The following is a 16924-nucleotide window of genomic DNA, read 5'->3' on the forward strand; positions in this document are numbered from 1 at the left end:
TATCACTGTCCCGTCTTCTTCCTCCCTGAACCTACCCAAACAACTGTGAAGCATCCGTGGCTTCCTTTCACAGCAGCGTGTAGCCACATCCAGCTCTCACTGCTCCAAACGTATTGATGTTCCAGGTTTCCTTGATCAAAGAATCAGAAAGGATTCCCCAGTCCTGTCTGTAAAAGGCTTATGCTGCTGCTATGTGGAGAGGTTACCTGTGCCTGAGAGGTGTTTCCAACAAGGAGCTCAGACGAGGAAGCAGGCTTGGAGCTTGAGTCTGCTTGTATGTTGTTTTCATACAGGATGAACTTTCTGCTGTTATTTTAACTGATGGAAACAGAGGAGGAATATCTAATGTACCTCACGATGAGGTGCAGTCGCTAGCAACACTAGAAGTGGGTAAAGCAAAACTGGAAGTGGGTAGATTCAGATTGGATGTTAGGAAGAAGTTCTTCGTCATGAGGATGATGAGACACTGGATGCCCAGGGAGGTGGTGGAAGCTTCATCCTTGGAAGTCTTTAAGGCCAAGCTGAATGTGGCTCTGAGCAGCCTGATCTAGTGTGAGGTGATAGGTTGGACTTGATGATCCTAGAGGTCTCTTCCAACCTGGTTAATTCTGTGATTCTGTGTCGCTGCCCACAGCAAGGGGGTTTGAACTAGGTGATCCCTGAGGTTCCTTCCAGCCCTGACAGTTCTGTGATTCTATGATTGAGGTTTATGGTGCAGGCTGACAATGGGCAAGAGCTAATACGGCAGCTCACTGTGGGGTTCTGTTTATAGCACTGTGCTGTGTTAGGGTCACACAGGCAGCCAAGGGAGCAAACAGAGAGCACAGTACTCTCAGGTATGACATGGGATACTGCAGACAACTGATGTGTACCCTTCCTGCCTTCCCTGGGCTGGCAAGCTGAGCATGAGCTCCATGATGCAGCAGCTTTGCTTCTGCTCCCAGCTCTTCTTCGCTGCTGGCTCCAAGGGATCCGCACCGCGATGCAGTGCTCAGCAGCGCAGCAATAAGGCAGGGGAGCCTGGAGTGCCTCGGCCGGCAGCGTAGACCACCCCAGCCTAGCAAGGTGTCTTTGGACATCACTACGCTGCGGTCTGCTCTCCTAAAGTCATCTAAGGTGGTGGTCTGCTCTCCTAAATTCAGCGCCTTTTAAGCCCTCTCAGCTGGAAGCCCCAAGTCAGTATCCCTTCTGCTTTCCCTGCCTCCATCCCGTGCCGGAGCTCTCTGCTAACTCAGTGCCGACTGTTTTCCGTCGGACACAAGGCAGGAGCGGGTACTGGGGTAGGGCACGGGTGCCTGCTTCCCCGGGGAAGAGGCTGCTTTCTCCGGCGCTGGGGGATGCTGCGGCGCCCCGGTGGGGTGGGAGCGGCCCCCGGGCTGCTCATTGGCTACGCGTGACATCACCGGGCAGCGCTGGGATTGGCGCCGGCCGCCGGCGCTCTGCCTCCGCTGGGCGCCCCGGTCCCGGTCCCGCTCCCGCTCGCCTTCGGTGCCTTCTCTGTCTCCCAAGCTGACAAATAACAATCAAAAAAATATGATTACTGCAAATGCCCCCTGGCAAACCTTATTAGGGCTTCAGAGATAACAGATCATGCCAATTACTGCGTGGGGCAGCGGTGACATTGAGAGGAGATCCCCTGCGGTAATGAGCAGCCAGATGATTAGTTCGTTTTATTGGTGTTTTGGTTGGGGTTGTTGGGTGGCTGTGGGTTTGGTTAGGGTTGGGGTTTGTTGTTTGGTTGTTTTTTTTACTTCTTGCCTTTCCCCAAGCTCGCACAAGAGGGGTTAAGGCAGGTTCTGTATGAATATTGATAAATGACAATTATGGGAGCCCCTTCTCTCATCGCCTGGGGCTGTGCTCGCTGGGGTAGGAGCAAGGCTCTGGCTGAAGTCTGTCTGCGTCTACATGCGTAGGCATGGGGGGAGGGGGGTGGGGTATGACTTAAGAGAGCTGAGGCAGTGAATAAGAGCTTTGTTTGACTTTGCCTTGTGTTCTTCCCATCAGTGCAAGGGGCAGAAAATCTTCCTCGTGAAGTAAGGCTTCAGGATTTCACAGCGCAGTGCTGAAACGCCTGGTATATCCCTGCAGGCAGGAGCTGCAGAGCGCTGCCAGCAAAGCAGGCGTGATAATAGGGAGAAATTTGGGGTGTCTTAGAGAAACAGAAAGCTGAAGGATGCCAGCTGACATGTTCTGTCAGGTAGTGCCACCTTCCTTGTGACTCCTGCTCTGCCTTGCTTCATTTCTTCATTTCTAAGGAGCAGGGATGCTCTGTCAGACACCTCCAGCTGCAGCAGCTGGGTGCTTTGAGATCTTAACTCAAGGCCTCCAAATGTGAAACTGGTCTAGAAATTGGGAATTTAATAAGGTTGGTTTCTGTTGGTTGCTTGTATTTTTGGTCCTTCACTCTTTAGATTTTCCCTTTTGTGTTTCAGCCATTCAGAAATAAGAAAGGTTCCTTTTTCCATAGAGTGGTTTGAGTTGGACGGAACTCTAAAGATCAGTGAATTCCAACCCTGCTGCCATAGACAGGGACACCTTCCACTCACCCAGGCTGTTCAAGGCCTTGAGCACCTCCAGGGAGGAGGCATCCACAACCTTCCTGGACAACCTCTTCCTGTGTTTCTCACCCTCACTGTAAAGAATTTCTTCCTAATCTCCAGTCTAAATCTCCCCTCCTTGGGCTTTCCCCTGTTGAGAGCTGAGATGCACCCATCACTGCTTGAACCCAGGAGTTTCAGATCTGTGATTGAAATTCAGTCTTAGTGAGGGATTTTCAGGCTTTCTTTGTACATGGAACCAGAGAAAACCCATCTAAGATAGCAACTGCAGTGCCAAAGGCAAAGTTACCAGCTCAGCTGAAGTCAGCAAACACAGAGTTTTGAAAGTTCACTTCCTTATATAAACCACTGGAAACTCCAAATTGTCATGGTCTGATTGCAAGCAAATCAGGTAACCTTCCCTGGCAAGTGCAGGCAGCAGTGATCAGACCTGACAGTCTGTTCTGGCTTTCAGACACGTGAATATCTGTTCTGGGGCTGGCTTGGTAGGGAGAAGCAATGTATTTAAATAGATCAATGGAAGCAATTAGAATCATAGAATCACTGAATTGTCAGGGCTTCAAGGGACTTCAAGGATCATCTAGTTCCAGCCCCCATGCCATTAGGCAGGGACACCTCACATTAGATCAGGTTTCTCAGAGCCACATCCAGCCTGGCCTTAAAGACCTCCAAGAATGAGGCTTCCACCATCTCCCTGTTAAAGAGCAAGCAAGCTTTTAAGCATACAAACCCTTCTCTGTGTCCCCTGGAATTTTATAGATATTGTCCTTTTGCCCTGACTATATTTACTTGTTCTGCAGAATTCTGTGAAAACTTACTAAATTTGAGCATAGCAACCATAGCTCTAAACAAAGATACTTCTGTAGGTAGATTGCAAGTTCCACATTTGGATCTGATTTGCAGAAGCAAGAGGAAAAATCAGATGAAAGCCTTTTTTCTGCTCGTGAAAATCAAAACTATTGCTTCTCATACAGTTAATTATTACTGATAAATTGTTTGCATCACATCAGGCACTTTAAAGAGGCACACTGCAGAACAATTATTCCGTGGTCTGTCCCCTCTGGGAGTTTGGGGTCAGGAAGACAAGCACTTGCAAAGTAGCCAACAATTTGATTAGTACAAATGACCTGCAACTACTCCAATTAGGAGGTTTCTTGGGTTAGAAATCTGTGACCTCCAATGAGTTGTCATAGAAACTGATAGGAATTGTTTCAGCTCAAAAATCACTTTAAAATAGTGGCTTAGTTCATCATCTCGTGCCAGGTGACACAGCTCGTTTGAATCCAAGATCTGGAGTCTATTCCCACCTTCTGCCAGCCCTGGGTGACAGGGAGGAGGGAGCATTTTACTTCTCTCTTGTTATTTCCCCCCGCCCCCAACCCCTGTGTGTTGCAATTGCCTGCAGTACAGATTCGGGGATGCTTCCAGAGCAGGCTTCCAGAGCAGGAGGATGGACTGGGAAGGCAGTGGAGGGAGCTAGAGGAGCTGCCTGAACCACATCCCTGGGAGTGAAGGGAAAGAAATGGAAGCTGGGACATGTTAACCCATAGATGCCCTTTCATTCCCTATGCTTCACCTCCAAAGGCTGTGCCATTTGCCACCAGACAGCTTTTTTCAGCCCTGTGTCCATTTTGAGCTGCAAGGGAACTGCAAAGCCTTTGTTGTCGTGAAGGAGTGACCCTGGCAGTGTGTGCTCCCTGTCATGGCTTGTTTAATAGCTCCCCTTCACTCAAACACTTGCCACATGCAGGCTCCTGCTGTTACCTTCTTGCTCTGTTGTCTTGGTGTGAGGAACTCTGGGAGTCTGTGGCTGCCCTGGATCAGGGCTACACTGACTTCTTCTGCAGTGCTGCATCTCTTCCATATTTTCCCTCAGCACAGGCAGAGCTCAAGGGGAGAATTTGCTGTGTTTGTCAATAAAGAAGCTGCTTTTCTCTCTTCTGATTTTCCAGCCACGTGCTAAAGCCCTTACAGCTTTAAAGCCTTTAGAACAAGGAAAGGGTAGTGGGTCCTCTGCTCACCTGCAGGGAGAGGAGTTGATGCAGTCATAGAAGACATGGAGAGCCAGAGAGATCAGCTGGACTGGGCCCAAATTAAATGCATTTACTCTGCAATGTTCCATTCATGCCAAGTAATTACCACATACAGTGGGACTTTTGTTTTGTTTTGTTTTGTTTCATTCTGGCACAAGAGAATGCTTTCCAAATACAAGTGCACGAAGCTCACAGGCTCTTAGGTGAATGATGACAAGCCTTCCCTATTCCCATATGTTCCTCTCTTTTCCTTCTGGCATCTGAAAAGCTGGCAGTGCAAAGATGGGAAATGCAAATGCAGCGAGGAAGTCTTATTCCCAGTGGCAGCGATGCTGGTTCTGCCCTTCTGGTGCAGGCTCCTGCCCTGACTTGTATCCCCAGGATGTTGCCTTTGCAGATTCAAAGTGGCCTGAAAAATGGTTAGCAGTGCTCCTGCTAGAAGAACATTTTCAGCAGAGTATACAGTTCTCTTGTGGTTCAATGTACCAACAGTGCCTGATCCCACTGGCACCCTGATCTCTGTTGCTGCCATAGAATCAGAGAATGGTTTAGGTTGGAAGCTACCTTAAAGCTCATCCAGTTCCAACCCCCCCTGCCATGGGCAGGGACACCTCCCACTAGAACAGATTGCTCAGGGCCTCATCCAACATGGCCTTGAACACCTCCAGGAAGGGAGCAGCCACAACCTTCCTGGGCAACCTGTGCCAGTGTCTCACCACCCTCACTGCAAACAGCTTCTTCCTAACATCTAATTTAAATCTCCCCTCTGCCAGTTTAAACCCATTATAAGACCTTGTCAGTAGTCCCTCCCCAGCCCTCCTGTAGCCCCCTTCAGATACTGGAAGGCTACTCCAAGGTCTCCTTGAGGCCTTCTCTTCTCCAGGCTGAAGAGCCCCACCTCTTGTAGTCTGTCCTCACAGGAGAGGTGCTCCAGCTCTCTGAGCACCTTCGTGTCCCACCTCTGGACTTGCTCCAGCAGTTGCACACTGCAGCAAACCTTTTAGACCACCAACAAGTCCTGCTAACCATCCATACAGGCAGTAGGACTGTGCTGAAAGGGATGGGGAAGGGTCAGGGAGATGCAAAACTGCCTTGTGGTGGTTCTTGTGGGTTAGTGTCCAGTCAGCTGTAAATGACCAACTCTCACCAGAGCACACACTCTCCTCTGTGCTCAGGAGACTGTAGTGAAGCACTGATGATAACTTTCTTGGGTGTCTTTTGGTGTTGCTTTAAGCTCTGGTGCCACTCCAGGTTTCCTTTCACACATCCCAGTCCCGTGAATCCCCACTTTAACACACAGGGTTCATCATGTTTATACAAGATTGGAGACCAAATTTGATGCTCTTTAAAAAATAAGAGGAGAGGAAACCGTGGGTGAGTGACCAGTGCCTGCTTTGAATGGGTCTTGTTCTGCTGGAATGGAAATACCTGTGCCACTCATGCCCAGGTGTCCTGTTACACTGTGCTCTGGGTGTGCATTCACTTGACGTGCATTATTTACAGGTTGTCTCCAACTGATCATCCCAGATATCTCCTCAGGCTTCTCATGTATCTCAGAGAGGGTAGAGACTATCTTTTGCTGGGACAGAGAGGTAGAATTACACATGGCTGCATCAGGAGTGCTAGAGGGATGTCTTAAATAGTGAAGAGGAGATGGCATGAGGATAAAGCTGCCTGCTATTACAGGTGTCCCTGGGCTAGACTGTCGTAGAATCACAGAAACATTCAGGTTGGAAAAGCCCCTCAGGATCACCAAGTCCAACCAAAAGCCACAAAGATGATGAAGGGAATGGAACATGTCTCTTACAAGGAGAGCCTGAGGGAGCTGGGGCTCTTTAGCCTGGATAAGACTGAGAGATGACCTCATCAATGTTTACCAATATGTAAAGTGTGAGTGCCAGGAGGCTGGAGCAGGCTCTGCTCAGTGATGCCCAATGACAGGGCAAGGGACAGTGGGTGGAAGCTGAAGCATAGGAAGTTTCATTCAAACATGAACAGGATTTTTTCCCCTGTAAGACTTACAGAACACTGAAGTAGGCTCTACACTGGTGGGTTGTGGAGTCTCCCTCTCTGGAGATACTCAAAACCTGCCTGGATGTGTTCCTGTGTGATGTGCTGTAGGTGATCCTGCTCTGGCAGGGGGCTTGGACTGGATGAGCTTTCAAGATCCCTTCCAGCCTCTGACATTCTGTGATTCCATGATTAACCCTACTCTACAAGTTTCACCCTAAACCGTATCCCCAAGCATCTCATCCAACAAGTTTTCAACACATCCTGGGTTGGTGACTCCATCACCTCCCTGCCCAGCCCATTCCAATCCCTGACCACTCTTGCTGATATGTTTTTTTTCCCTAATATCCAGTCTAAACCTACCCTGCTGCAGCTTGAGGCTATTCCTCCTTGTTCTATCACTAATTACCTGTGAGAAGACACCAGCACTGACCTCTCCACAAGGTCCTTTCAGGAAGCTGTAGACAGCCATGAGGTCTCCCCCCAGCCTCCTCTTCTTCAAACTAATCAACCCCAGCTCCTTCAGTCACTCCTCATAAGATCTATTCTTTAGTCCCTAATGCTGGTCCTTCTGCTGTGCTGGTGCTGGTCCTTCTACTGGTCAGGGTTGTGGTTCAGTTTCTGGTCTGGGTAACTGGTTTCCTGGCTGCAGGTGCCTGTTGTTAGCCTGAGACTCACACACGTTGTCAGCTGGCTGTTTCCCATGGGTTTGTGTTCTGGCTGCCCACCCAAACTGGCCCTTCTGCCTGCAAGCTGTGAGCACTCTTGTTTGTGCTGTTTGGTAGCAAGACATCAAAGACTCACTTTGCCTACTCATAAGCAAAAAAACAAGAAAAGAGCTGCTGCTTTAGGCTGCCTAAAGTGCTGCTCTCATGTCTGTGAGTCTTCATGAGTTGCAAATAATAAGAGGATATAAAGGGAAAAATAAAGGCAAAGTCATCACCAATTTTGTGCAGGATTTTTGTCTTTGGATGTAATAGGTAAGAATTGTTCAAAACCTCTTTGAGTAGTGAGGAACAAGTGTGGGTGCAGAGTGCTGTTGGCTGTGGGAAGCAGATTAATAAAGTGGTCGATACATGATGCCTTTGACTTGAAGCAGGAGTTGCCATCCTGAGAAGTCTGATTTGGGTTGGAAGGGATCTTAAAAGGTCATCTGGTCCAACCCTCTGCAGTCAGCAGGGACATTCAACTAGAGCAGGTTGCTCAGGGCGCCAGACAACCTGACCTGCAATGGTTCCAGGGATGGGACATCTCCCACCTCTCTGGGCAACCCGGGGCAGTAGCAAACTCCTCTCTAGTCTGAATCTCTCTCTCTTTTAGTTTAAGCCATCACCCTTTGTCCTGCCACGACAGGCCCTGCTCAAAAGTCTGTCTCTAGCTTTCTGGAAGGCCACCAGAAGGTCTCCCTGGAGCCTTCTCCAGGCTGAACACTCTCAAATCTCTCAGCCTGGCCCCACAGCATAGGTGCTCAAGCCCTCCTGTTCCTGTCTGCCTTGCTCTTCATTGTTGCCAAATAAGAGTATTGAGCAGTGATGGAGAAGGAATCTTCTGTGTCTCTGCTTGCTGCTGGCAGCTCTCAGTTATAAGCAGTGCTGGCTTGAAGGGATTTCTCCACCAAATCTAATTATCCAAAATTATTTCCAAGCCATATGCCTGTGTAAACAGCTCCTAATAGGGGCTTTGTTTTTCAGCAGCTTTTACACTCAGGATGGCTTTTGCTTTAGATATCACTGGGTTTGTTTCCTGTTGCTGACAGAATGCATTCATGGTGTTCCCTTCTACTTTAAGGAGCTGGCATATGATGGAGTATATCAGTCCTGAATCCAAGCTGAAGTTCTCCTCCTACCTATTTCCCTCAGTCTTTCCTTCAGACTGTGTTGGTATCACTGGAAGTTGAAGATGTTCATAGGATCATGGCATAGAATGGTCTATGTTGGAAAGGACCTCCAAAGGTCATCTAGGCCATGAGGTCCTGTCAGAGTGCTGCAGGTTTAAGCCTTGGATTCATCAGGAATGGACATTTGGGACAGGGTTTAGAGTATTGCAAGGATTCAATCTTGGATATATGCCTGAGACAGGAAGCAAATGGACTCAATGACAATACAATAGGTTGGATTCTTCTGTGCTGACTGAAGAACAGGTGGTGGAGCGGGTTAAGCTGCTGTGGGTAACTGAACTCATGTTTTGATCCTCTCCTTACAGCCACAGGGATTTAAAACCAGAAAACTTACTGCTGGATGAAAAGAACAACATCCGGATAGCAGACTTCGGGATGGCATCGCTGCAGGTCGGGGACAGCTTGTTAGAAACCAGTTGTGGGTGAGTGTCTCAGAACATACTGCAAACCCCAGTGACAGGTCCCAGACAGGGAAGCTGTCTGTAGCAAGGAGCTCAATAAAGACCTGCAGACTTACAGCAGGCGTTGCTGTTTCCCAGGGGGATAATAAATCGATGTGGTGTATGCAGTGTACAGAAGAAAGGGGAGGGTTAGTCACAGAATCATAGAGCCACAGACTGGCTTGGGTTGGAAGGGACCTTTACAAGTCGCCCAGTCCAATCCCCCTGTACTGAGCAGGGACATCTGCAATTAGATCAGGTTGCCTAGAGCCTCAAACAACCTGATCTGGAATCAGTTCAGGGATGAGGATCTCACCATCTCTCTGGGCAACTTGGGCCAGTGTCTCGCCACCCTCAGAGTAGAAAAATCCTTCTCTCTTGTCTGAATTTCCTTCTTTGGGTTTTAACTGCTTTACAGTGGAAAGCAGACCTCTGTAAGTGTAACATGGGTTTCAAAACCAAGACTTTCAGCTTTGGATTCACCTACATATGCTGGTGTTGGTTTGCTTCACTGGCCATGTAATCGTGGGGAACTGAAAGCAGTAGTGTTGGCTGCTTTTAGAGTCAGAGGATCATAAAATCATTAAGATTGGGAAAAAAACCTCTAAGATCATCAAGTCCAGCTGTCAACTCAACACCACCATGACCACTAAACCATGTCCCAAAGAGGCTTTAAACATATTAAAGTGTGAAAACCCCTGAATCTAGGAGTTCTGAAATGGGATTTGCATGTCCTGCTTAGGCTGATGGCTTGCAGCTCTCCCTGGTCATGCTCCACGCTGCTTCATTTCAGCTCACAGGCAGGATTGGCAGGGAGGCAGCAGGTTCCTTTGCAATTCCAAGCAGGGCCTGAATGCAGACACAAAGGAGACTTCGAGGAGGAATATTCCAGGGGCAATCGGAAAACATTTCCATGGCAATTGAGTTGCCAGCAGGAGCTTTCAAGGAATTGCCAGGGGACCAAGTGATAAGCCCAGCAGCCAAGCAAAGCTTGGGTGCCTGGCTGAGGACAGGGCATACTCTCTGGGGGCTGTGCCCTCGTGTCACCATCACTTCTAGGAGCACCCATGGACTGTGTGTCGTGTCCACCCCCTGGCTGTGGCTTGGTGCAGGATGCTACTGCAGTGAGCTGTGGCAAGGGCAGCAGCTGCATCGGGTTGCTGCAGCTTGGCACCACTACACCAGCGTTTAGCTGTGTCAGAATTTGCTATGACACTGAGCTCAGCATCTGGAACTGCAAACAGCACCAGCACATTTCCACCTCCTCCTGCTCTTCCTAGCCAGTGGCAGTGGGAATCCGATGACTGGAGCCCAGCCTCATCCTCAGCAGTCCACGTTTTTTCAGTCTGTGCTCTAAGCCAAGGCAGTTCAGGGTAGATGTGAAGCCACTGTGGCTCCCTGTACAGCCCAGCGACTGCCTCTCAGTCCTGAGCTCTACAGCTCTGCTGAATCCCAGCATGGTGGGAATTTGAAGGGACCTCCAGAGGTCATCCAGTCCAACTCCTCTCCTATGTCAGGATCACCCACAGCAGTTTGCCCAGGATCACAATGGCCAGGTGGGGTTGGAATCTCCTGAGGGAAGGAGACTCCGCAGCATCTCTGGGCAGTCTGCTCCAGGCCTCCAGCACCCTCACACCAAAGAATTTTTACCTCTTATTCAGATGGAATCTCCTGGGTTCCTGTTTGTGCCTTCTGCTCCTTTTTCCATCACTGGGCATCACTGAAAAGAGTCTGGCTTCATCCTCTTGCCCCTGACCCTTTAGTTCTTGCTGAGAATTGAGAAGATCCCATCCCAGGCTGCTCTTCTCCATGTTAAACAGCCCTAGGTCTCCTCCTCACAGAGATGTTCCAGGCCCCTTAGTATCTTTGTGGCTTTTTGTTGGACTCTCTCCAGTAGTTGCTTGTCTCTCTTGAACTGGAAGCTAAATTTATCAACTCTATCATGAATAATAGATGGCAAAATTATTTGAAGTTCATGGTATGATCAGTTGCTGGTTAATGAGTGCACTGAGACCCACCCAGTCCTTGCTGACCGTGCCATGTCCAGATTTCACCTCTTAACAGCACAGATGAAAAGCAAGGAGCTATGAGTCTGCACATCTGTTGGTTGCAGCTGCTTTCAAACCTCCTCTCCAGATTAGGAACTGAAGTCCTTCCTGCAGTTACCACAAATATGCTTTTCAGCTAAGCTAAACTTTGCTCCCTTCGTTCCATGGCAAAACCAAGAGGGAGTATAAAACCCAACCCAGTCTCACACTGTCCTACAGGACTTTCAAACTCCTCAGGAACCTCTCAGTAGGGTTCCTGTTCCTGTTAGCACCAGTCTAGAGTCTTTGGGGAGACTTCTTTCCACAGCCTGTATTGGAATTCAACCCTCCATGCTTCAAGCAGAGCCAGCCCCCACATTGCAGCCCTAAAAGGCACTAATAAAGAAATCAATGGACCGGAAGAGATGTGCCTGTAATAAACAGAACACAGCAGCAGAGCTCCCATCTCCTGCCTTGCAGATCCATTTTAAGTGGGGTGCCAATCACTAGGCCTCCGTGTGAGCTATTACACCACTTCATTAATTCTCCTGGCATGGAGCCCAGCATGGCTGATAATGGTGTCTTGTGATCTCTCAGCTCTGGGGGGTGAAAGGAGGAAGGAAGGAATATGTAACTGTGCCACCCTCTTCACCGTGGAAGGCAGCCTAGCTGTGGCTGCCTTTCTCCTAGAGGACACACAGCACCCAACCTCAAAGCTTTTCTTAAGGCAGCAGTTTTACCCACCCTCGTAGTTGGTTCTTTCAGGCAGTGTGCAAAGGAACAAACCAGAGGGAAGCACGTCTGAGATGCTGAGCGCTAATGAGATGCTCCTCCATGCAGCCAGAAGTTAATTTCCAGGATGGTTTTATCTGTGCTGTGAGCACTGATAATGAGATGAAACTGTAACATCTCCACCGACAGTCACGCAAGGAGTCTCCAGGTATTTCTGTCAGTCAGAGTGGGAGGATCAGCTGGGGTTGAGCCGTGTGATGCAGCTAACTTTGTCAGTACTGCAGAGCAGAAATTCAGTACTGGCGCAAGAGAGCTGCTAAGTTTAGTCCAGGGTCTGGGGAGGCTTCAGAATCATAGAATCATGGAATCCTTTTGGTTGGAAGAGACCTTTAAGAACATCAAGTCCAACCATTAGTCCAGCACTGCCAGATCACCTCTAGCCTGTGTCACTCAGCACCACACCTACATGGCTTTTAAACCTCTCCAGGATGGTGACCCCACCACTGCTCTGGGCAGCATATTCCAGCATTTGACAACCCTTCCAGGGAAGAAATTGTTCTTTAAGTCCAACCTAAGCCTTCCCTGGCCATTTCCTCTTTTCTGTCACTTGTTACCTGAGAGAAGAAACTGACCCCAGCCTGGCTCCAACCCTCTTTTTCAGAGTTGTAGAGAGCAAGAAGGTTTCCCCTGAGAGCTTTAGGTCTCAGGTCCTAAGAAGATAAGCACTTAGCTGCACTGCACACCTCAGTCAGTGCTTTCTGGGAGCTACTCCACACAGCTGCACTGCACACCTCAGTCAGTGGTTTCTGGGAGCTGCTCCACACAGCTGCACTGCACACCTCAGTCAGTGCTTTCTGGGGTCTGCTCCTCACAGCTGCACTGCACACCTCAGTCAGTGCTTTCTGGGAGCTGCTCCTCACAGCTGCACTGCACACCTCAGTCAGTGCTTTCTGGGAGCTGCTCCTCACAGCTGCACTGCACACCTCAGTCAGTGCTTTCTGGGAGCTGCTCCTCATAGCTGCACTGCACACCTCAGTCAGTGCTTTCTGGGAGCTACTCCACACAGCTACACTGCACACCTCAGTCAGTGCTTTCTGGGAGCTGCTCCTCACAGCTGCACTGCACACCTCAGTCAGTGCTTTCTGGGAGCTGCTCCTCACAGCTGCACTGCACACCTCAGTCAGTGCTTTCTGGTGTCTGCTCTTTACATCTGCATGGTTTTCTGGAGCACTGGTGGCTACCTGGAGAAAACAATGCTCAGTCCAGTTGTGTTTGTGTAGCAGAAAGAGGTAAGGATGGGAGTGGCTGTTTCAATGACATCATGTGTCACTGGCAGTGCATATTGCACAAATCCTGCAGAGGAAGGAGCTGTAGTTTGTGTTTAGGCCCATAAGGGGAAGATGAGCTGTGTGTCAGGTCTGCAGGAATAATTCTGCTCCCTGCAGAGATCACAGAGCAAGGCAGTTTCAGAGTCCTTGAAATGCCCAGTAGCATGGTGAGACTCTGCAGCCCTCCAGGAGCAGGGCACATCTGTGAGCAGAGAGCAGAAAAGGAAGGAAGCAGAACATTGCTGCATCTGTTATATCTCTTCAGCTCTTGTTCCCACCGAGGTGATGGTGTGCAGAGACACTCCTCTGTCTCCTTCCACAGTGATTCTTCCCACTGTGCTGCCTCGCAGTGTTTATGAGTGGTAGATACTCTCCAATCCATCCTGAGTTGTCACTGGGGTAAGAAGAGTGAATGCCTCACACATAAACCTCAGGGCTGAGACCCAGGTGATCTGAGCTTGATTTCTGTCTCTGCTGGAGGCACTCAGGGTGGTCTTGGACAAGATGCATTGCCCTCCTCTGCATCAGCTCTCCATCTTAGCAAGTGCTTGCAGAGCCCACATTGCTCTGAACATAAATTGCAGACACTTCTATGGGAGCCTTTGGAAAGTAAGAAGGGTTGGGGCATTCCCTGGACCACAATTGTTCCCTTTTCCTGAGCTAAGAGGGCTTATGGCTGAAAGAAAGGATTGAAAGAGTGCATTGCTGGGTTGCAGTTCTTGGGAGCTTGTAAAGATTCTTCCTAATAATTCCTCACTGCTCTTACAGAACCCTGGCAAGGCACATTTCTGCCATCTCTTCACTTCCCTCCATTTCGCTCATCACAACTTCGAAACCCTGAGTCCTCCTGGCTAGAAACTGCTACAGGCTGCCAGGTGATGGAGAACCTGCAGCAGTGCTGGTCTGTGCTGCCTGCCTCCAAATCACACACTGTCCCAACCAAGAGCCAGGGCAGAGCTGACGTGAAACTGTAGCTCACTTCAGCACCAGCCCCAGTCTCTGTTGAATCCCCATCCCTGGAGGTGTTAAAAAGCCACAGAAATGTGGTGCTGTAGGATATGGTTTAGCACCAGCCATGGCAGAGTTAGAGAATGGTTGGACTGGATGATCTTAAAGGTCTTTTCCATGGGATAGTTTGGATTAGAAGGGACCTCCATAGGTCATCCAGTCCAACCATGGTGCAGTTAGCAGGGACATCCTCCATTAGATCAAGTTGCCCAGAGCCCTGTCCAGCCTCACCTTGAGTATCTCCAGCGATGGGGTCCCAACTATCTGCCTGAGCAACTTGTTCCAGTGTTCCACTGCCTTCGTGGTAAAGAGCTTCCTCCTAATGTCTAACCTAAATGTCCTCTTTAATTTCAAACCATTGCTCCTCATCCTAAGGGGCCTATGTAAACAGTTCCTATGTAGCCTTCTTGTAGGCTCACTCAGGAACTGGCAGGCTGCTGTTAGGTCTCCCTGGAGGCTCCTCCTCTCCAGACTGAACAACCCCAGCTCTCTCAGCTTGTCCTTGTAGGAGAGTTGCTCCAGCCCCCTGAATGATTCTATGATTCTGCAGGAGCAGTTGGTGCAGAAACACCACTGCTGACAGCCTCACAAACTGACTGCCACAGTTCTCTGGGATCCAGTACATCCATAGGGAGACCCTGGCCTGATCCAGAAAGCCAGCTGCATGTGGGCAGGCTGCTGCTTCTGCTGCTGGCTGCTCTTACTGAGGAGGAGAAGAAAGCCTTGCACATCTTGGTAGCATAATGGAGGAAAACAGCAATTTCCAGCCCCAGCACAATCAATTCTTCTGCTCTCAGCTCTCCCCAGCAATTCCTAGCAACAATTTGCAGCCCCACAGATTGCATAAACCTATCAATTGTTGGGTTGTCGATGACCTCAGAGGTCTTTTCCAACTGAAACAATGCTATAACTCTGTGAATTCTATGCTGCATGTCCTGTTTCTCCTTTATCATAAATGTGTACATGTCCAAAATGTCAGCAAGTGTCCTACTTCCAGTAATTGGTAGGGCAGCAAAACTTAGAAAATGCTGGAATTAGTGTTTTTACCCTATCTTATCAAGAGCTTTTATTTCCATCGCTCTATTCCTGTCTCCTTCCTGATCTGCACTCTGGTTGTGCTGCTTTTCCCACACATTTCTGCTCCATATTTGCCCCCAAATCTCAGGTTCTTTTCTTTTTTTCCACAGGGGTTCCAGTTCTAGCTTTCCCTACCTAGTCCCAGTCAGTTGCTTGCCAGTCCTAGATCTATTTCTCATTGGCTTTGCACTTACTTCGTGCTAAAGTTTGGTGCCTTGTGATATCTCCAGCTCCAGCAACTCAGGTAGCAAAATAGTTCTGTGAGGTTTCACCACTGCAGGTTGAGTTTTGATCCTGATCCTCTAGAGGGTTTCTCTGGGAAGTGCAAACTGTAGTTTTCTGGTGGCAGCTTGACTAACTCTTTCTAGAGAATGCAAACAAATATTTAAGTTTTTTCCCTTTGCACTTGAGAAATTTTCCTTCTTTATGGAAAAAAACCCAAACAACCCAAACAACACTGAATTTAGGTTAGACTTAGCTGGTGGGAATGTTTTGGCCCACGCACAAACCAGTCTGAGGCAGACACAAAGCAAGGAAAACTGTTGTTAAGTTGTTCGATTGATGGTGAGTCAAAGGCAACTTAAGAAGGGGATTATAGAGGGAAATACCAGACAACCTCATTTGTAACCATTATTACCAGCTTCATCTGTAGTGCACCCTAAGGTATGTTGGAAGAGCTTTCAGTCTGCAAAACCAAGCACTGAGAGTTTAAGATGTGCTGCTCATCAGCTTAGCCCATGCACATCAGGATCTGGCCATTAATTGTGAGCTTGTAGAAGTTTTTCCACCAAATCTTTGCCTCATTTGGTGTTTGGATGGTGTGAGGTTTTGAGTAAACAGCTTTTAAATGCTGGATTCTCCTTCCTCCTTCATTTTATGGACTCATTCATTACTTCTGCCTGCTGCATGCCAGCCTTGCTGTGAGTGCCAGGTAGGATTTTCATCGTAGCACCCTGGGGTTACAAACAGTGCTGTTGTCCTGTCCTGTTTGCCACCTTGATCTGGTTGTCTCCATTTATATGAGGGCACTGTGGTTCTGCAAAATGAAACTCAAAATCATTGAGCATTTTGGAGTGTGCAGTTGAAAACTCTAGGGCCTAACATCTCAGAATGCTCAGTGCTTGGGGACAGTCCTTTAATGGGAGAGCAAAGCACCAACCAAGGGCAGCTGCTGCTCCGCACGCTTCCAAACGTTCTCAAGCAAAGCTGGGCCATGTCTCACTGTGGGTTTGAGATCTGGAGAACCTGCAACTCCTAATTACCTGTGAACATCTCAGTTTAAGGTACCTTTTCATTCTCTTTCTTGGAAGGATTCTGTGGTAGGGACAAGGAGGGGATTTGATTCTCTAAGGTGTCACTCAGCTGCTTCTATCACGAGCATTGTCTTTCCTGACACTGAGCTTCCCCCACGTTGCTGCAGACTTCCCAAGTCAAAGCAGGGGCCTTGAAGACAGCACATCCACCATCTCCTCCTGACATACCCACAGAACACAGTGTAACATCTGCAAGCTTGATTTTAACCTCTGCATGCTCAGCTTTGCACTGTTAATACTGAGCTCTGCTTCTTTTTTAAAGCTTTTTAAACCAAGTACTCTTACAGGTCCCAGTTCCTAATAACTCAAACTGATAAATTAATTAAACAACTGATTTGCAGATTCTCCCCCCAAAAGTAATAGCGCTGGAGGAGAAAACAGCTGTAAAGTGGCTGAGGGCTAGATGCTGAGTTTTCTCATCTAAAGCTAAATGACTGAGTTAAAGCTTTAATGGCCAGATAGCACTCAGCCTTAACTACAGCTACTGCCTTAATTACAGCC

General features: G+C 48.7%; 1 protein-coding gene across 16 annotated transcripts in view; it reads left to right on the top strand.

Moving 5' to 3' along the window:
- BRSK2 (BR serine/threonine kinase 2) overlaps positions 1-16924 on the top strand; it is a 392408-nt gene that overhangs the window by 281045 nt on the left and 94439 nt on the right. For all 16 annotated transcript variants that reach the window (XR_010306690.1, XM_064163149.1, XM_064163151.1 and 13 more), the window contains exon 7: positions 8804-8920. Coding sequence is in view for 15 of the 16 variants with exons in the window: in XM_064163149.1 (XP_064019219.1) it covers positions 8804-8920 (117 nt within the window). In the remaining variant the exon portion in view is untranslated. The remainder of the gene's footprint in view (positions 1-8803; positions 8921-16924) is intronic.

This window comes from Pogoniulus pusillus, chromosome 24, assembly GCF_015220805.1.
Source record: "Pogoniulus pusillus isolate bPogPus1 chromosome 24, bPogPus1.pri, whole genome shotgun sequence".
Taxonomy (NCBI): Eukaryota; Metazoa; Chordata; class Aves; order Piciformes; family Lybiidae; genus Pogoniulus; species Pogoniulus pusillus.